We start from the raw sequence: 22,477 nt of genomic DNA, 5'->3' as shown, positions 1-22,477 counted from the left end.
AACCCCTTAATGTGAATTTTACTTTTTAGGTACTTAGCCAGATCTCAAAAATTTTCAAGCGAATTACAAACCTCTTCCACCAAATTATAAAATTCTTTCATCCAAACAAATTTCCAAGTAAAATATAACTTTTAATATGTATTTATTATTTTTATTATTTTATTTTATAATAATAGAAAAAAATTGAGTTTTAAGGTATGCAATTTTTCGCATTATTTTAAAGAATGTCATTTTAAATGGCACAATACAAAATATGAACGAATTCAGTCGAATAGTTCCCGAGAAATTGAATTTTAAGAAAGTCGTATCGTTAAAATTTGATTTCTCAGGAATTATTCGACTGATTTTGCTCAAATTTAGTATTTTTCCATTTAAAATTACATACTTTAGAATGATGTAAAAACTGTATACCTTTCAATATTTTTTCGACTATTATAAAATAAACTAATAAAAAATAGTAATAGTTTTTGCTAGGAATTTTCTTTGGCTACATGAGTTTTGTAATTGTCTGCAAATTTGTTTGAATCTGTTTAAACTTTTTCAAAATATTGTTAAATCGCAAAAAGTAAAATCAACATTAAGGGGTCCAAAATTTGGACCACTTTCCCATTCGAACTATTGGGACCATAATTCCCAAACTGCTTCTACTCCTTATATTATGGGGGTTATAAATTTGGATCCAAGGAATATAAATTATGTTTATTCTGAGAAAGTAATTTTTATGTCTGACTTCGTAATTTAAATCTGCTCTAATTAATTAGTATATTCTAGGACAACCCCTCGAACCAGTAAGAGTGAATCCTAGAACGTGAAGATTAGGTCATTAGTTCAAAAGTTATTAAGAGTGGTCCATTTTTTATTTTGTGCTCTAAGCATATATATTACCATCCACTTAATTACAGGAGGAGTTTTGGCTCGATATATTGTTCAGAATTTCAAAACAAAGTGAATGAATTTTAATTTCGATATAGATATCAATTTCGATCCATTTTTTATTACCCATTATAAAGTAATACTACTTAATTGCTAAAGAAAAATGAATGTAAATTTAATCGTAAGCGAGAACAATATTAAATTATCTCCGAAATAATTTTTGTACAAACAACTTATTTAAATATAAGAAAATTTGATTGAAAAAATTACTTTTATTCTTAGCAACATAATTAATAGTGGGGATTCAAAACTATTGTATGATATCATTTGGTAAAATTATTGACAATAACATAAAATTATCTCTACTCTAATATAATTCAAGAAACAACTTAACTTAAAAAATGGGCTCTGTTTCATTGAAGAAAAATGCAGGATATTAATATTTAAATTGTCATAAATTTTTCTGAACTAATAAATAATATTGATGATTGTGCTCAGAATTACTGACTCTAAAATTACAGATGCGTCCAAATCAGAATTATTATTGAACAAGTAATCGCAATCATTCACATTCACAGTAATTTATTTTATGTTATGAAGGCATATTACTGCAGTAAATAAAAAAAGTGTCTTCTGGCATAAATAAAGGTGATGTGATTTCAGTGGTGATGCTAGTACATTATTAAATATGATGTCACCTTCAGTCATAAGACCGCACTGTGAAAAAAAAGTATGCTTAATACTACCAGAATAGATTAAAATTTACCGTGTTTCTAGTTTTACGGTAACACTAAAGCGATTGGTAATTTTTACCGAAGCACTGTGTTGATGATTTTGGCCAAACAAGCAATAAAAAAATGTTTTAAAAGGAGCAATAAAATTTGGTAAATATGATAATTTTATCATGATTAGGGCAGGGCGACAAAACAATTTATTCGCGTAAATTCACTTTTCAGTAATGTATTTTACTTTAGATATATGGTAATAAGAACTATAATTTTATACTAGAAGATCTGGTAAGCCGTTACCCTATGATTGAAATTTTTTTCAAATGAATAGTTTAAATAGCGTATATTTTGGTCTGTATTACCAAAATTACGATTTTTATTTTACAAAAAGTGTCATTGCTATACAGGACGGTAATTTTACAATAATTTTTTTTTACCATATGCCTTCCATGACAAAATTGGCATTTTATAGTTCAAAGTAATAATTCCTAAAAAGAATTTTATAAACTAAAAAAGAAACTGCATCTTACTTTATAGGGACTAAATTCAGATTTTTCCAATTTTCAATTAACTTCTAAAAGCAAGTATAATTTATATGCTTTTGCTCCAAATTTTGAAGGGTAAAGTGCGATTAATTTTTTAATTTTTTTAAAAAATTACTGTTTGGGAATGACATTTATGGTAACTAAAATTTCATGTCAATTTTTAAATTCAAGAGAAAAACTATATTAATAATTCTTAGTATAAATTTTGTTAATTTCGTTCATTTTGATCGATAATAGAGTTAATCAGGCATAAATGATGATTGAGCTTATCAGAAATAACAATTGAGTTAATTTTATTTCTAAAGTCTTGAAAAAAAATTTGTGAGGAATTTATCATAACGAGATTTCAATACAAACTCTTAAAACAATGCTTCTAACTTTTAAGTCCAGGTTAAAACAATTTATTTTTCTATAATTTTTTTTTCATCTGCTTATCGCATCCATTCAAGGAGTATATCAGATATTTTCATGTCATAATTTGACGCAAAAGGATCGAGACAATAGTTCTAAGCCTCGTGTGTGAATAAATCTGTCAATCCTTTCTTAGGAATCAGAATAGAAGAAGGTTGCGGTTGACCTTAACCCATGAACCTCAAACACAAGGAAAAACTTTTTTTTTCTTCAAAAAATAAACTACCGTTACGTAATTTGTTAAAAATTTCCTTTTCGTTCAAAAGAAGTGGCATATAAATTTGCTTATTAGTTAAAGGATTTAAAAAAGTACTTGACATATGTCTGATGGCTAAGAGATAGAATAAAGTTTCATTAGAATTCAATAGATTCAGTGACGAACACTGTTAAAATTTTGAATCAAATTATGATTTAAAAAAAAGTACCGTCTCCTTGGGTCATCATCTGTAAAATTAATTTTACCATAAAATTGCGTACCGTACAGTTTACAGTAATAATTATTTAATTACTGATTAATAATTACTTGTAGCGCAACTACCACTATAACTATAAAATTACTATTCACTAGTTTATAAGACAATGTTAACTTGATTCTATTTGTGTAGATGAAGGTTAACCCTGTCGGTAGCCTACGCCCCGTAATGGTGCCCCACAAGTGATCTGAACACGCTTACTTCAACAGTAGCTCAATATGAACGTGATGGAATGTCCACGATGAATAATTGACTTGCTCTTTGTAACTGTGATATTGTCCACCTCACGCTGTTGCAACTCAGCCTCGATCATACAAAACGGAGGTCGTTACACACTCGACTGCTAATTGCAGCACGGCAGCGACTAAACCCACAGTCGTGATCTTAACACAACCAGCACTCAAAGCCCAGTGATATTAATACAGCTCTCCCGGCCTCTCGCAAAACAGCAATGAATAAACTAGTAGTACTCGTTCACCGAACTTTATCACAGATAAAATACTGGTGGGCGTAACTACAACTATTAAATTTCCATTCACTAGTATGTAAGACATGTCAACTCTATTCTATCTTGTGGTACATTTAGACAGATAAAGGTTGACACTATCGGTAGCCCTCACCCTACTAACTGTTAAAATTACGATATATATATAGATAGATAGATTTTTTGTCCCGTAAAATTTTGCGAAAGAAAGTAACTGTGCCGGTATATTTTAGGACTAGGGGGAGGAATTAATAATAGTATTAGATGCAGTTCAGCTTCATCAGACCACCTCCTCTGGCCAGAGCCAGAAAAAATTTTCTTTAAAACTCTAAACTGAAAATTAATTGTTCCTTTACTTAAATTAAACAATAAAAGACCAGCAACCATTATTTAAGTCTATTGGCATGAATTTATAGTTTGTAGGATATACAGGGTGATTCTAAAAAGATGGGCAAAATTTTAGGAAGTGATAGTACACACCCAAGCAAACAATTTTTATCAAAGAATGCATGGTCGAAAACAAAACGCAAAACCGCTGGAGGGAATCAAAGTTTATGTTCTTATATGAGGCAAAAACACACAAAGAACGATGAAGTTAAGTTATNGATAGATTTTTTGTCCCGTAAAATTTTACGAAAGAAAGTAACTGTGCCGGTATATTTTAGGACTAGGGGGAGGAATTAATAATAGTACTAAATGCAGCTCAGCTTCATCAGACCACCTCTTCTGGCCAGAGCCAGAAATTTTTTTCTTTAAAACTCTAAACTGAAAATTAATTGTTCTTTTACTTAAATTGAGCAATAAAAGACCAGCAACCATTATTTAAGTCTATTGGCATGAATTTATAGTTTGTAGGATATGCAGGGTGATTCTAAAAAGATGGGCAAAATTTTAGGAAGTGATAGTACACACCCAAGCAAACAATTTTTATCAAAGAATGCATGGTCTAAAACAAAACGCAAAACCGCTGGAGGGCATCAAAGTTTATGTTCTTATATGAGGCAAAAACACACAAAGAACGATGAAGTTAAGTTATAAAAGCAAATTTAATGGCATGTGATTACAATAAGTGTTCAAAACAGTGGCCGGCAGTGGCTATGCACGCAGTACAACGGCGATAAAAAGATAGGCGAACATTCTGAAACACGCTAGGCATATCACGAACTTTCCCTGCAGCGGCCGAAAGCTTGGCGACAAGTAACGCAGCGCAGTAACTCGCAACAGGAATGGAGCTATCACGTTTGCATCAAACAACTTTCCAAATGCGCCAGCACCTTTGCGTTTTGTTTTCAACCATGCATTCTTTGATAAAAATTGTTTGCTTGGGTGTGTACTATCACTTCCTAAATTTTGCCTATCTTTTTAGAATCACCCTGTATAAGAAGAAGAAAAAACATAGAATTTTAATGAATCTGTGTTTGTTCATTCTTTATATTTTGTATGAAATCTCTATAATCTATAGTATATCAAACACAGAATTTTACATAAAAGACACAGAAATTAATAGGATAATGGGATAATTTATATCAAAAAATAATTTCTTATTAAGCAGTTTAAAAGCGTCTATAAAAAAATACCACTCATTGGATAAGCACATATTTTTCTAGACACATAAATGTTTTTAATTACTGATATCTAAATGACTTATGGTTCAGAACCAATTTCTTCATATTTTATCCCAGTTTTGATATCTTTTTTTTAATTATTATATAGAAATGAAAATAAAAAAAAAAGATATTTTTAACATAAAGTTGTTCTATGCTTTTTTCTAATTATTTAGGAGCATCTTAGTGAAGACGTGCAATTGATTGTATAAGACCGTGAATCGGAAAAGATTTGGCAGTCTTTTGTTTTAAATATAATTTTTGAAATTCGATAGAAAGTTATCGCAAATTAATAATTTTTATCATTAAATTAAATGTTTTACTGAAACAAAGATAAATTCCCCTCGATAATTTAGTTTATTAATTTCTCGGGCTTCAGAAAACTCCCAAATGTATCTTTTAATAGTGAAAAAAAAGCCTCTTCAAGTAAGACACAAATTTTTGTTCTCAGCTTCAAAACTCAGCTTTTAAGAATCCTGTTTAAATTTTTCTAGGATAGTTCAGATTAAAGTTGAGTTTAGTTTTATACTTAGTTAGCTAACTTTACACCATCGAGCAAATTATATCTAATAAGAACTTGTTGTAATGTTTAACTTTTTAATCTTACTAAAAATATTTTGACAATATTAAATTGTTCCTAAATATTTTATCATACAATAATTAGCAAAAAACTCGCATCACGTATTTTTGAATTTCTTAAAACATCAATTTAGTAAAAAAAAATATTTTTAATATCATTCCATAAAAATATTCTGCCAATTATACTATTTCTGATGCAACTACTTCTTTACTCATTTCAAATACTTAAATGTGTTTTATACATAATTTCGTCAACATCCGAATGATAAAACACACATAAAATATTTTATAATAAATAGAAATAAAAAGGAAAATACCTGGTTTATTTTGTGTCCTTCCAGTATATGCCGGGATCCTTATTTCTTGAGCTTCAGCCGCGAACACCAGGAGCATGATCCACCACATCATCTTGCACCTCCGCACCATCTTTCTCTTTCGGACACTACAAGGGATCATCTCGCGATTCTCTGACGGAAGTGACGTCATCCTCCATTTGTTGTCCGGTGAGTTTCATCGAAATGATGATGCTCACCCTTCATTACTCACCTGGGATTAACATATGCAACACAAACCTCAAAAGTGAAAGTCTTTCTTTTTTTTCCTACTCAATCAATGTAACAATCCTTCATTTTTGGTAGTAGAATGCCAATGGATAGTGAGTAGTAAAAACATCAAAAGTGGTATATAGAAGGAAATGCATTTTTTGGATGTAAGAAAGTGTTTTATCTTTCAAGGATGCATGGAAGAAAAATGTTCGTAGAACAATGTGTTTGTTTTATTTTCATATTTCAGATACGACCTTAAAGAGAGTGTTTATATCAGATGCTGAGGATTAATGAAACATTTCTATGCAGCGTAATTTTTCAACGGAGTTCATAAGAGACATCTAGAACTATCAAAGGCGCTTAGGCAAAAAGGAATACGCAATGAAATTTAGCACATCTACGAAATATTAGGTGAATTGTTTAATACGTATCCACAGATTTTTCGTTAAGTCGTTTTCTATTTTCTTTTTCTTTTTTTTTTGTAAGTATAAGAAAAAGTTTTATAAGTAAAGTCATCTTTTCGTGAAATCAAATATTCTTTATGTTTTGCATGTAGAGTTCGGGTTTGTTCAAAGGTCTGCAAGATTTAAAATTACTAAACTAAAGCGAGAGCTTCTTTAAAATATACTCTTATATAACATTATATTAACGTGTTAAATTCCCCCATAAGTAGTAAATTCAATTAAAACATGAATGGCTTTAAGTACTACGTGGATTTTTATTAAAATAATGTATGAAATATATAAACACAAAACTTGTTTGATTACATCTAAACTTATTTTTTGCATAACTTTTATGATGTTTTATAAAAAAAAAATTATTAACAGTTTGATTCGTATTTTATTTTCTATTTCGTTATTTTATAAAGAACACGTAATACAAATTGGAGACTTTTATCTTAATAAAAGCGCGTTATTTAACACCACTGTCAACTAAGCTAATTTTCGTCTAATTACCCCAATAATTATAAAATATCGAAATGAAATTTTTTCAATACGTGGGTGAAGTTTAAGACTTCTTAGTAGAAAACTAAATAACATTGTTGTCAATTTTCGTCTAATTACTCAGACAATAACGACATTTTGAAATGAAACTTTTTTAGTAATGCCCTTTATCTGATAAGAAAAGCGCATCAAGATTTCTATCTCTAACTTTTATTTAGCATAATTTTTAGTCGGGATAACTCCCCCCTAATTACCCCGATAGCTACAAAATATCCAAATTTATTTTTTTAGTTCTTCTTGATATCTGATAAGAGACACATGAAAAAAGTTTGAGATTTATCTTGGTGGTAAATTTTTATTTATATAATTTTGAATTGGGGTAATCCATTAATTACAAAATATTGAAGCGGAACTATTTAGTTTGTCTATTTATCTTATGAGGAACACATGGTCAGAATTTGAGGTCCCATCCTGCTAAAAATAGGTTATTTAGCACTAATGTTAATTAGACTAATTACGTAAAGAATTACAAAATATCGAAATGAAATTTATTTAGTTTTTTTTTTACTTATTTTGAAACATGTTGTCGAAGTGTGAGACTTATATCTTTGTGGCAAAATTTTATTTATTTAACTAATTGGAATAATTTAATTAATTGGAATAATTACTCCTTAATACCCTCTCAACTACAAAATATTGAAATAAATATATTTAGTCTTCTATTTATCTTATAAGAAACATATGATCCCAATTCGAGATTTAAATCTTATTTTAAAAAAATTATTTAGCATTATTGTCAATTAGGCTGTTTTCTAATTACCCCAATAATTAAAAAGTATCGTAATGAAATATTTTTAGAGTTTCCCGTTATTTGAATAGAAAAACGCGTGGCTGTAATTTGAGACTTCTATTTTTGTAACAAATTGAAACATGTTAGTTAGCATTACTGTTAATCTGGCTAATTACCCCGATAAGAAAAAAATATGGAAATTACACTTTCTTAACTTTTCTCTTTATCTACTCGTGATCGAAATGAGGGATTTCTTTCTTTGTGGCTAATTTTTACCTAGCGTAAGGATAATTATCTTGACAACAATAAAGTATCGAATTGAAACCTTTTAAGTTTCTTTTTCCTCCAAATTTGGGACATCGATCTTCGAAAAACATGTTATTTAGCATTTTTGACAATCAGGCTAATTACCCCAGTAATTAAAAAATATCGAAATAAACTTTTCCAGTTATTCTATTTATTGCATAAAAAGCACATGTTGTAAATTTTAGCTTTCGAACTTCATGAGAAGTGGGTGAAATCGTGACAAGTGAGTCTAGGCTTTGCGTATTATGAATACAAATTTTTGAGTGTTTTAAGCAATATTGAAACATACTTCCAAAATTCATTTAAAAAGCATCCAAGTTACAAAAAAGGTTAAATAAAAAAGTTAAAACTTTTTTTTAGAAAAGCACATTAAGTAGATAATTATTTAAAAAAAAACATTCTTAATTTACTCATCAAAATTTTTATTAAAATATTTTTTATACAATTTAAATTTTTAAAGATTTTTCTTTCAGGCATAATAGATGAAAGTAGTATTTCTTTATTTCTTTTGCAAATAATCCTGAAATTATACGAATTTCTTTTTTATCAACCTTTTTCATTAAAATTAAATACTGAATTCATTGTTTTCTTCTGAAATTTAATCTAGAAATTATACGGACTTAATTTAATAAACATTTTTTATTAAAATAAATAACGAACTCAATATTTTTTTCAAAAAAAACATAGTACGCTTAACAAAATAAGCATGAGGAGTCGTCCACTTTCAGAACATTAAACATAAATACTTTGAAGTTGATATTAATTAATGTATTCTTTCTTGAATAATTGCAATTATTTTTTTCTTGATCCATGAGTATGCACATTTACGCGCTACGATTCAAAGAAAATGAAAGGTTAGCACTTGGCTGCTTTAATGCACAAATAATTTCCTTCTTTTTTATTTCGTTTACTAAAACATTTATTTATTTACGATTGTAAACTGACTTTATAACAAAGGGTGAGGAAGCATCGATCCACAACGTCATCATTATAGTTCGGATAAAGTAATAAAAAGTGAATTGTTACCTACTAATGCATTGTTTAGGTAAGCGAGAAACTGTATAATAGCAATAAAATCAAATTAATTTTATTCTTTTTAAAATGTAAAATAAAGTATGGCAAACTGTTGTTTTTTTTAATATTATATTAAGTCAATCTAAGAAATTTATTAATAGCAAAAGGTAATGATTTTGTAAAATATGCAAATGAAATAGAAATGAAAATATTAAAAAAAAAAAAATAAAAAAAAAATAGATAAACACCAACTGCAAAAAATCAAAACATCGTTTAAGATAAACTGATTTGCACTTGAAAAACCTAATACTTTTAGGTATCTTAAAACCTTAATTTTAAACTAGAACATTTGGTAAAAAAAACTATAGCTTCAAAATCCACTTCAATTTAACTAAATAGCTTTAATTAACTTTTAATTAAAATATTAATAATTGTTTAAAATTTCAAATTATTGATTTGATTTCCTTTCGCGCATAACTTAACAGACGGAAACTTTAAAAATGTTTATAAACGACGTTTTTTTTTTTTTTTTTTTTTTTTTAATTTATATATTATGTGATTTTTCAAGTCTCTACTGCTCTTACTCTTAGTTGTAAAGGATGCGTCATTTTCTAAAAAAATCCTATTAAGTAAAGTAAAGCATTTTCACAATAGCCCGTAGTTTGTTACGGCTTATAATAAGCCTATAAATAGCATTTTTTTTATCATTTAAAATTTTTGCAGTCAAAATTAGAAGTGACAAATTTTTATTTTCTATCACACGGAGCAAACATTCTGGTAAAATTACAGTAATGTTTGGTAATGGCACTTGTGGTAAAAAAAGAAACATAATTCTGTGTAGTAAAACTAAAATATACGGTATTTAAAACATTCATTTAGTAATTTTTCCATCCACATGGTAACAGTTTAACGGAAATTTCAATTTTTTAAATGATAGTTCTTATTACCACACATTTATTAAAATAAACAGAACTGAAAAGTCAATTTAACTAAATAAATGCTTTTTATGCCATACTCAAAAATATCTTCACAAAAGTACCAAATTTTACCACATTTACCAACTTTTATCTCCATCATGTAGCATAAAACCATATTTTATTGTTGATTTTACTAAATTCCTTACCAAAGCAATTCGGTTAAAATTACTGAGCTCATTGCTGTTTCCATAGAGCCAGAAACACTATAAATGATTCCATATTCTGATAATTTTGTCCATGCCTTTTTTCTCAGTGACCCTCAAATAGTGGCTCTCTTATAAAAACATAAAATAAGATTTTTTTTCTCGAGAGTAGTCACTTTCCAGAAAAAACTTACAAATTTCTTGAAAAAGCTTGATGGAATAAAATGTTTCAGCTAATTATTACGAACCAAAACTACTTATATATCAAATAACTGAAACTCGCCAACAAGATTTTTTAAAAAATTTTTGGCCTAACTAGAAAAAGCTGCCTCTTTTTTTACTTTTTGTTTTATAAGTTTATAATTTCTCATTAATCAATATTTCCTTATCCCATAATTAATATTTCCTTCCACAATTTACAATTAAAAAGGAAATTACAAGAAAAAGAACTAAGTAGCTTCTGTATAAATCGTCAATCATACTCTCCATTAATAATTCAGTGAACTCATATATTTCTTCTGCATGAGTAAAACTTTCTAACAGTAATCATTGTAGGCGTTTTAGAAGAATGAATCGCTCACCTTTCTTCGAATGCTGCATTCAAACTATTTTTTTTTCTCCATGGACACCATCTTCAGTTGTTTATTCAGTCAACCTTTAACCCAAAAAACCTTGAAAACCGTCCAAAGTTGATGTCAGCTTTTAACTTAGGAGGGGAAAATATTCAGTGGAGGTCTTTTGATTGAGGTCATCAAAGAGTTTATTACATTTTTATTCCTTTTCGCGGGTAATTTTGTGGTCCTTTTCGTCGAACGTAATATCCCTGTTAAAACATTACACAACCAGAGAAGTTAAAAGTCAATTTTAAAAAATGCAAGTTTTTTTTTTAGAAAGTTTGCACGTAACAGTGGGTGGCATGCAAATAATGTCAAGTCCCTATTTTAAAATAATTATAAAATGAATTTGTTACTTTATAAAAAGTATGTAGAAATAAAAAAGACAAAAAGTTTGCATAAAATAAAAATATAAAAATATGTTAAGACAGTCACGAAATATTATTACGTGTTGATTAAATTTAGATATATGTGCAAGTAACTAAAACGGATTTTAATTAAACTATCAAGAGTCGTAAAAATTTTATTGTACAGCTATTTTGATACTATTAACAAGCATCGTCAACACCACATGTTGCTGAATAATTCAACTACTATTATTCGTTTACATACTGCTTCGTCTTGAATTACAGTGTTGTATTTAATGCATTATAGCATAAGCAAGTTAAGAAAAGACCCTTGCGGTATAGGATTTAAATAATTATCCACGATTGCGTATAATTCCGTTTTATTTCGTGATCAAATTATTATATAATTAATATGATTTCAAAACATTTTAAAAACTTTTAAAAATTAAACATGTCAGGCAGAAATTCGTGTTACCTTTTACTTTATATATCATAGAACTATTTAAAAAAAAAAAAAGAAACGGTTGTAGTTTTGGTATCCTTACTGGAATCCTACACTTGGCGACACATTTCGATAAATAAGGGGAACATTCGTTCTTGAAAAAAACAATTTTATGACGTTGCATCGGATTTGATTGGACCACTAAAAATGGCGCTTCTTAAAAAATTAACATGCTCTTAATAAATTAAATGCGAGATAAAGAATTTTTGCTTTTGTTTTCCTGTAAAAGAAAATCGTCTGCTAGAAACAATATTTATTATTCTTTCATCAGTTTCTTTAAATACGAACAGAAAAACGTATGTACGATGTATATATAGATATCATTTTTCATAATTCTTATTACATGTCAATTGATTATTGTTGTTAAAAACTGCTATTATTATTAATAAGAAAGCAAGAAAAAATGGAGGCTATGCAACGTCGTTCCAAGAGTTGGCGATGTTGATACACGTTCGCGCATCCATTTGGCGTGCACTACGATGAAAACAGGCTCTCTTCATGTGGATAATAGTTTTCTCTTAACTTGGAAACCAAGTATAATTGAGCGCCAAAATAATTTTACGTCCTTAGTGAATAGCACTAATCCACTTAATTCGTTGATTCGTAATTCACTGTTGACTGTTTATGTACAAACAAAATGTTAAACTCTGCTATTAAAAAAGATATTACAAAATATATATTAAAAAATTCAATTAAGGACGTCAATGTTATCGTTTTTGGTATTACTATTAATATAATAGCATTTATCCTATGCTGGTTACTACACACATAAAAATCATCTCGAATTATCCATTAAATTGAGAAAATAACCAACACCTCTAAGCATTTACAAAAATTTAGAATATTAGGTCGAAAAGCTAAAATTCAGGACAAATAAGGACAAAATATTCTTCATTAGACAAAATTAAAAATGTAAGGACAACTACGATCCTGTAAAATGTTTTCTGAAAAATGAGATTAAAATGTTTTTCTTCTTAGTTCTCAGTCTGTTATTCTTCGATTCTGTCACTCTTATTTTTCCATAAAAATCTCCTTTATTTTACTTTATTAGTGACAATAGCTAAATTTTATAAAAGTAACAGTTCTGAATTCTCATGAAATAAAATACATTTTTTTACAATAAATTTTGCATGTTTTTATAGGTCATGTGCTTAAATACAAAGGTGTCTGAAAACAAGATAACTTCTGCTTGTTACAACAGAATCTTTTTTATTACAATTATTTAAAGAATATTTTGTTAGTTATAAATATATTTGTATAGTTTTTAAGGCCTCATACTAAATGCAACCATACTCGTATAATTTTTTTAAGTATTTTGATCGAAGAATTTGTTTTTTTTAATCTATTATTACTATTATGTTATTATTGTCTTACTAGATTCAATTATCCAATTGATTAAAATTATTAATTGAGTGTTAGACTTTTTTAGATTTTCTTTTTGTACTGACTATTTGGTTTATATTGACCGAGGTTTTTACTTGTTCATCACGTAATGAAAATACCGACGCAAAAAGTTTTTAAATCGAGACTTAAATGTTTCATTTTATGGTATTTTAAATATGATACTTGCATAAGAAAAATAAAGATTCATTTGGGCATTAAATACAACTTGAATCAAATCGGCATTTACAAAAACTTTAGTCTGCTTTGAAAATAATTTCTGCTTGTTGTAATAAACAACCAAAACTCAGTCATTATTTTNTTAGTGGATAACAATTGTAAAAAATGAGTGAAAACAATCCCACGGACAATGCGACGGATTTAAGGTTATGTCAAGGTACGTCTCTTGTGAATATCAATTGATTGTTAGGTTTTCTCTTCTGAAATTACATTATGACGCATTCAGATACATTATTAATACGAATACATTTTCCATGGCGAGACGATGAGGCAACCACAAGCACTTCCACTGGTTCAAGAGGTCCACGAGGGGAAAATGCACAATATTACCGTTATTACAGAGCACGGAAGCGAGCGGAGCAGGAAAAAGAGTCGTTGAATAGAACTAGTGATCCTTCTACGACTGCTGATTCTTCTTCAATTAACGTCACAGGTTACGAAGTTTAACTTCTGACGCGCGGAGGGACTCCACTCACAATTTTTTTTTTCTGTGAGAACTGTGATTTTTTTATTAATAAGAAAGCAAGAAAAAAAGGAGGCTATGCAACGTAGTTTCAAGAGTTGGCGATATTGATACACGATGATTGTTGTTAATAACTGTTATAATTATTAATAAGAAAGCTAGAAATAAAGGAGGCTATGCTACGTCGTTTCAAGAGTTGGCGATGTTGATACACGTTCACGCTTGGAGCTTGTCATCCATTTGACGTGAATTTCAATGCAAACATGCTCTCGCCATATTGATAATGGCTTTCTCTTAACTTGGTAACCATATTATAATTGAACGCCAAAACAATTTTACGTCCTTAGTGATTAGCACTAATCCACTTAATTCGTGTGAAAAATTCACTGTTGACTGTTTGTGTACAAACAAAATGTTAAACTCTGCTATTAAAAAAGATATTACAAAATATATACTAAAAAATTCAATTAAGGACGTCAATGTTATCGTTTTTGGTATTACTATTAATATAATAACATTTATCCTATGCTGGTTACTAAACACATAAAAATCATCTCGAATTATACATTAAATTGAGAAAATAACCAACACCTTTAAACATTAACAAAAATTTAGAATATTAGATCAAAAAGCTAAAATTCAGAACAAATAAGGACAGAATATTCTTCATTAGAAAAAATTAAAAATATAAGGATAACTACTATCCTGTAAAGTGTTTTCTGAAAAATGAGATAAGAATGCTTTTTTTCTTAGTTTTTAGTCTGTTATTCTTTTATTCTGTTACTCTTATTTTTCTATAAAAAACTCTTTTATTTTATTTTATTAGTAACAATAGTTAAATTTTATAATAGTAACTGATCGAAATTCTCATGAATCAAAATTCTCATTTTTACAAGAAGTTTTGCCAGTTTTTATAGGTCATGTATCTGAAAACAAGATAACTTCTGTTTGTTACAACAGAATATTTTCCATTATAATTATTTAAAGAATATTTTATTAGTAATAAATATATTTGTATAGTTTTTAAGGCCTCATACTAAATACAACCATACTCGAATAGTTTTTTTTAAGTATTTTGATCGAAGTCTTGACTTTTCTTAAGCTATTATTTATGTTATTATTGTCCAACTCGATTCAATTATCCAATTGATTAAAATTATTAATTGAGTGTTAGACTTTTTTAGATATTCTTTTTGTACTGACTATTTGGTTTATATTGATCGAGGTTTATACTTGGTCATCACGAAATGAAAATCCCGACACAAAAAGTTTCTTAGTGTTCTTAAATGTTTCATTTCATGGTATTTTAAATATGATACTTGCATTTGAAAAAAATAGTGCGTGGAGTCCCTCCGCGCGGAAGAAGTTAAACTTTGCTACTTGTGACGTTAATTGTAGAAGAATCAGCAGTCGTAGAAGGATCGCTATTTCTATTCAACGACTTTTTTTTCTGCTCCGCTCGATTCCGTGCTCTGTAATCACGGTAATATTGTGCATTTTTCCCTCGTGGACCTACCTCTTGAACCAGTGGAAGTGCTTGTGGTTGCCTCATCGTCTCGCCCTGGAAAATGTATTTGTATTAATAATGTATGTGAATGCGTCATAAGGTAATTTTAGAAGAGAAAACCTAACAATCTATTGATATTCACAAGAGACGTACCTTGACATAACCTTAAATCCGTCGCATTGCCCGTGGGATTGTTTCACTCACTTTTTGCATTTGTTATCCACTAAATTTGAAAATAAAAAATACTACCCTATTAAATTATATGTGTATCAAAACAAACTAAAAAAATGTTTATAGAAAAACAATACTTTTATTATTTTTATGCTAGTGAGAACCAAAGCAATATGGAAATGAATGAGGGAAAACTGGATCCTCCCACGTGATTTCCCGGCCAATAAAAATTTAGCGTTAAACGTTAACGCAACCTTGTTGGAAGTCACTTAAGAAGTATAACTTCAATAAATTTTCATTTGGGCATTAAATACAATATGAATCAAATAGGCATTTTAAATTTTTTTTTTATTTGCTTTGTAAATAATTTCTACTTGTTTTTAACAAGCAACCAAAACTCAGTTATCACTTTTATGGCTTAGGAAAACAAGAATCAATCAATGATTAGTCTAAATCCATAACCTGATAATTGATTTCTTGTAATAACTGTTTAAATTACTCGGATGATCCACCCCCTTCTCCTTCCTTAATACTTTTTCATCTTAAATGTCAATAATTTCATTAAAGCAAAGAAAATTTTTCTGATAAAATATATAATTATTATAATTTTTTAAAAGAATATTTTGTCAATATGCTCATAATGAAATGAATACTTGATTGGATTTGAAAAAATAATCAACAGTACTTGAAAATAAAACTAAACTAAGCAATACAGATTGCATAACTCAATAAGGAGAAAAAAATAAATAGTACTTTTATTAACTAACATGAATTTTATCATTCTAATTGTTTAAATTAGAAACGCTTTTTTTTTTTCAATTGAGTTGGTTCTACCTCAGATTTTTTAAAATGTCAATAAAATTTATCTCTAGCAATATAAAATCATTTTATTTTTTAATTTATTTTACTTTTCTTGCTACCTTCGACATCAACAAAAACTCATAACATTAGGATCTCGAAAGATATAAGTTAAGTTCCTTACACCAATGAATAGTCATTTTTTAAATGAAAAAAGGGGAGAAAATGCACTGAAAAACTTAAAGTTGTAGTAACTTTCGAATAATTTAGAATATAGAGAAAACATTCAGTTAGGTCCCCGAGCAAAAATATTCCTTTTGTCACGTCAAATTTCAAAGCTGTGATTGTTTTTCTGTGGGATATAGAGCAGTCCGCCTGATATTTTTTACTAAAATATTAACAGCTAATGATTTCCAAACTGGAAATCTTATGCCTACTTTTTTATACTATCGTATTCGCGATAAATGTTTTTGCTATTCACCATTTTTCCAGGTTTCAAAATCTTATGATTTTGGCCCCAGAAACAGAAAGTGCCTAAAACTGAGAGGTACGTCGCAGAACAAACGAAGTCCTACAGAACAATCTGTATCTTGAATAAGTGACAGTGTTTTTCTGTGATCTCCTGCCTCCGGTAGTCTTGCAGAACAATCCCCAACCCTAATCTCTTGCATTCTTCTGTAGACCATAATGACCTGAAGGTTTAGAAACTTGCCCTCATAATCTTGCAGTTGTTTCTAAAAGACCAAATGCTTTTGATGAAGATGAAGAAGTTGTTGGAACAACAGATAAGCAAATGTTTCTGTTTGCAAATGGTGCACCATCTAGGCACTTGTCCCTTCGAAAGATTTTTAAGGCAGCCCTTATTTTAATATTCGGACCTTCATATCATAGGCATTTTATTAATAATTCATCATCATCATCATTAACACAATTTGTACTTCAAAAGTGATTGAAAAAGTTACAAATCAAAAATGTTTGCCTTGGTTGAAAAAATAATGTAGTGTGTGTGTGTATCATCCTGTATTTTGATAAATGAAAATTTAGTATTTTAGCGTAAAGTTGACTTTTTTTCGCTGTTTAATGCTTGCAGTACATTTGTATAAATAAGTCCTGTTGCAGAACAATAGAAAATATTCTGCTTATGGGGTTTGGCGAACAAAACAAAATGCAATGCTAAGTTTAACGCTCTAAACAGCGGCGGCGGGGCTTTAGATTTTGAACGTTCCAGAGATTTTTTCTGAGTTTCTCATTTTGATTGATTTAACAAAACGAAGACATAGATTTTTTTTTTAATGATCGATCTCAGTCTCTAAAGCACCGTTTATTATAGCATCTTAAGTGAAACTAAAGGTTATTTTAACGTAGTTTGAGTTTCAACACATGGACACCGTTGATGCAGTTTGCATCACCGAGGTATTGTTAGACTGTCACTTTTGAAAGAGACATTGAATAAAGATATGGATTTTTTGTCATTTAAAATGGAAATTATTTATGCCACTGGTGACATAAATAATTTCATTGATATAAAATCCACGAATTAGAAAATTGCAAAAGCAGTAACTATTAGCTACGATGTTTAATTCTTAATACTCAAAAGTGATATTTTGAAAATTATTTTATAAAATTCGCACTATTAAATCAATAATTTTTGGTCGCAAAAATAAATGTGGAAGTAGGACTCATTACAAAGAATATTATGCACTTTAGTAATAAGAGTTACACATTTCTGAAAAAAATTTTAAAAAAAACTGTGTATTGCAAATTACGTTATATGAAGGGGTAGAAATATTTTTATGCTTGCTATTTTGCAAAATGGTATCATACAATTTAGGTTCGATCAAATACTTTTGCTTAAAATTCCAATTGAATCTTGTAATTTTTCATTGAAATGCGACTAAAATATGAACGTTTCAAGCAATATTTTAAAAAATTTAATTTTATAGATTCGATTCATGAAATCAATAATGTTTGAACAAAAAAGTATATATACTAAAGAGAATAGCTTTATATACTTTAGATTTACATTTCTATCGAATGTGAACAGCATTTCTCAAAACTTAGAATAACCAATAATGATTATTTCCTACGAGATTCGAACAGGCAATTTTTCTTGAAAAGGCAATGGTATCTTGAGAATTTTCATTAAAATATGATAAAAAAAGGTGACAGTACACATTAGAATATTCTACAATGAACCATTTAATCAGTGAAAAACGAATGTTTTTATTGGTTAAGCGTTAGCCATTGTTTTGAAATAAACAATAGACTATTCTATTTCACTAATTGATTTAAAGATAACATCAGTGATATTTGCAATCTTTAGCTCAATCTAATCAAAAATTCAGTTTATCTCAAGTATTTTAACAACTAAACTAAACTCAGTGGCGCAACAGCTCATGGAGGGCCAAAGCCTACTATGCCCATCTCAGTTTTCTTGACCTTGGGCTCTGGGGTGCAGGAACATTTGTTCCGGTCAGTCAAACGCGGAACCCCCAGTGTTTAGTTCCCAAGCATGCTTGGTATAAGTAGTGATGGAAAAAGTTCCTTTTATTTTAATTCATTAAAATATTTTTACACTATCACAGCTACCACCGGAAATTTTTTTTTCTTCTTAAATTGAAAATCCGTTGAAATTCCAATTAAAACTGCACAAATTTACATAATAACATAAATACATATTATCAAAATTAATTAAGCGTCATGAGCGCATAGTGATTTTCTACGGTTTTCCTAAATGAATAAATATCTTTTCTCCATTAACTGTACTTTTTATCAAATAGCTTTTTTTTAATTAATACATAATTAATTAGACATTGGTGTCAAAGATAGTATGCTGATTTTTTAGGTTCTCTAAATTAAATAAGTATCTTTTCTTTATTAAGTTTGCTTTTTAGTACGTAGTTTATTATTTTTTTCATTTCACTTAGTGCATATTGTTAATATTAATTAAGCATCATTAGAGTCAAGAATCGATTTTTTACGGTTCTTCCAAACGACTATTACCACTTTTTCATTTAATTTGCCTTTCAACACTTCTTTTCTTTTCATTTCGATTACCGTTGATTATAATTTCTTTAATTTTATAAAAACACTTTTTGAAATAATTATTTCAAGCAAAATAAGCAAGCAGTTGATCCTTGAATTTATCTCATATATCGAATAAATAACAATTAGGTATTTTAATACTTAATATTCGATATTATACTGGATTCGAAATTATGCAATATTATACTGGATTATTCAAAGTCTATAATTAATGAAGTTGAATGTTAATTACAAAATATTAATATTGATAAGGTAGTATTTAGAGAAATTATTAACATTTAATGAGAAAAAGAAAATTATTTTTTTTATTTTATTTTAAAAATTCTTTATTGCCCGAATTAGATTTGCATATGGTAAAAATATAACTTTAGCAATACTAAATAACTAAATAACTACAAAATACTTAAAATAAACAACACTACAAATTCTTTTGATTCTATTCATTTGTTTAAAAATGATATTTAAATAAATATTTTTAGAAACATTAGAAGTTCATGTAATTAGTTTAATAATATTAAATTTAAAATCATTTCTTTTATCGTATAATTCAACAATGACATTTAACTAACTAAATTGCAACCAGCAAATGACGTTTTGACTAACTAAAGTCATAACTACCAAACTACCTGACGTTCTTACTATTGTTTAAGTTTTAAGTAGCACATTAAAAACCAAACAAAAGTAAGGACAAATCACGGGTATTTAATTTAGTTCTACTCTATAAACAATCTTTAAATAATTAACAAACATCTTATTGTTAGCCATATTCAGGTAACTATACATTTTTAGGGTGATAAAAAATAAATTCCTTGTTTGAAACGGTGCAGAACAGTTCAGTATCTTGTCTTAGCTCCTGAAATCAGTGAATACTTCCATATCTCGCAGACCTTTTCAGAAACTTCTTTTTTTCATTTAATGCATTGATTGAATATTAAATGTAATAAAAAATCATTGCTAAACATTTTTTCATAAATTTCAAAGAATAATAAATATCAAATTAATTCTAAATTTTATCAAAGTTATGATATTAAAAATTTAACAGAGCACAGCAAAAAAGATTTTTAGACTGCAGTCAGAAAATAACAATAAATGTTTGTAGCATATAGATGTTTAAATGTTTGAAAATGATTTAGTGCTGCCATCTGATGCTATTTACTCAAACTCAAAAAAGAATTTTTTCATTAAAACAGTTTATATCTTAAGATCAAATAATTTTTGGTAAGCTATTAACAGAGATCGAAAAAAATTAACTACTTACTTAAAAGTTACTACTAACTACTATTACTTATTTATTTAATTACAACTACTTATATCTTAATGTAGTGACTACTTGACTAATTTTGCTGGAACACTTAATTCACACCAATGTTCGAAGCGGTTTAGAATAGAAAATTTATTTATATATTCATGCGGAATTATTAAGAACTATTTATGCATGCTTTCACGAGCCAGTTTGTTATTCTAACCAATTTTTAAAAATTGTTCTTTTAACCTTCAATTTTGCATTTCTTTTCTTGACATCGTTTTCTTGTTTAAGAATTGTTAGGAAATTATCAAATATTTGCCATTTTATTAAACGTTAATGCTCCTTTATTTCACCTAAGAAAATTAAATTACAGAGACAATATGCTCCTTTCTATTAAAATAATATCAATCCTTCATGAGTGTACATTTGTATTTGAAAGTGTATCCAAAGTGATAAATTAGCTATTATCCAATAATGGTTAATTTAAATATTAGTGATAAGTCATTCTAATACGGAATTCTCATTAACACTCTGCCACATGGAACATTATCATTGCGCCCTTTCACAAACCCGCGAATTAAGGGGTTCAATCAAACTAGTAGCCAGAAATCACTATAAACTACTTTCTTTCTTCTTTTTTTTTTTGTATCTCATTACTAATTACACATTTTTTAAAAAAAAAAAATAATTTATCGCCCTACACTGCAAACTACGCGAAACAGTAGAAAGTACTACAGTATTTTCGCTACTTGGTCTTTGACTTGGTGGCGCTCTACTTTTGGTCACTGGCTATAAACAATCATGTTAATAACACGGGAAAAAAAATTTTATTTGTCATATATTATGGTTCTAATTTAGAATTTCATTTTTATCTGATTTACATATTTCTAAACTTTAATTGATGTGCTGAATATATATATATATATATTTAATTTATGAATATGTTTGGTCGTTTCTTTACTGCATTGTTGCCATCTATCGGTATGATTCAAATAAAAAAATTCCTCATTGTAGATAAAACGTATTTCACGACAGAAAATAGATAATTTTCTTAAACTAACAAATTAATGAAAAAAAAATTTTTTTTCTTAACCTACTAGACAAAAGGTTTTATCCAATGTTTTCGTCGCAGATATAATTTGATTGTAAAACAGAGTGAAAATACAGTAACACATTTCACTTAAGTTTCTTAATGCTGCCATCTGTTGTATTCAGAAGAAAAGACTTAAAGTTGTGAAATATTATTTCAAGGTGAATTTTAGTGACATTTTAAAGTTTTATCATAATTTATATTGAATATTAATAAGTAAAAAATATCAAGAAGTATTCTGCCGATTTTAATGCATGTCATTATTAATTTTAGCAGAATATAGATTACATATTTAAAATAAACATTTTAACAGAGCACTCTTATGTAGGTGACAACTTATAATATTTGAATCACAATATCAAAATCTTTTGACTATGCAATGTCATCTTTTGTACAAAAAAATCTTCGATTTATTACAAATTCATTAATAAAAAAAGAATTAATAAAAAATTTATAAAAAAATTCATTAATAAATCAATGCATTTTTCAATAGTTAATGAATTCATAAATTAATGAATTTAAAATTCATTAATAAAAAAAAAGAAATGTGAAATTTTAAATATGCAATAAATCTTCCATTTATTTCACAATTTTTTTTTTTTTTTTTTTTTTTTTTTTTTTTTTTTTTTTTTTTTTTTTTTTTTTTTTTTTTTTTTTT

At 28.1% G+C, this 22,477-nt stretch overlaps 1 protein-coding gene across 2 annotated transcripts in view; it reads right to left on the bottom strand.

Moving 5' to 3' along the window:
• The window catches only part of LOC107443332 (transforming growth factor-beta-induced protein ig-h3), a 35,991-nt gene extending 29,585 nt beyond the window's left edge, over nucleotides 1-6,406 (bottom strand). The window contains exon 1 of one of the 2 annotated variants that reach the window (XM_043044935.2): nucleotides 6,015-6,406. In XM_043044935.2, coding sequence (XP_042900869.1) covers nucleotides 6,015-6,183 — 169 coding nt within the window. In that variant the 5' untranslated portion in view covers nucleotides 6,184-6,406. The remainder of the gene's footprint in view (nucleotides 1-6,014) is intronic. The other variant, XM_043044933.2, reaches the window with a different exon arrangement.
• Nucleotides 6,407-22,477: the final 16,071 nt, after the last annotated feature.

This window comes from Parasteatoda tepidariorum, chromosome 3 (assembly GCF_043381705.1).
Source record: "Parasteatoda tepidariorum isolate YZ-2023 chromosome 3, CAS_Ptep_4.0, whole genome shotgun sequence".
Classification (NCBI taxonomy): Eukaryota; Metazoa; Arthropoda; class Arachnida; order Araneae; family Theridiidae; genus Parasteatoda; species Parasteatoda tepidariorum.
The sequence above is the reverse complement of the archived record's forward strand: the minus strand, read 5'-3'. Positions and strand labels throughout refer to the sequence as shown.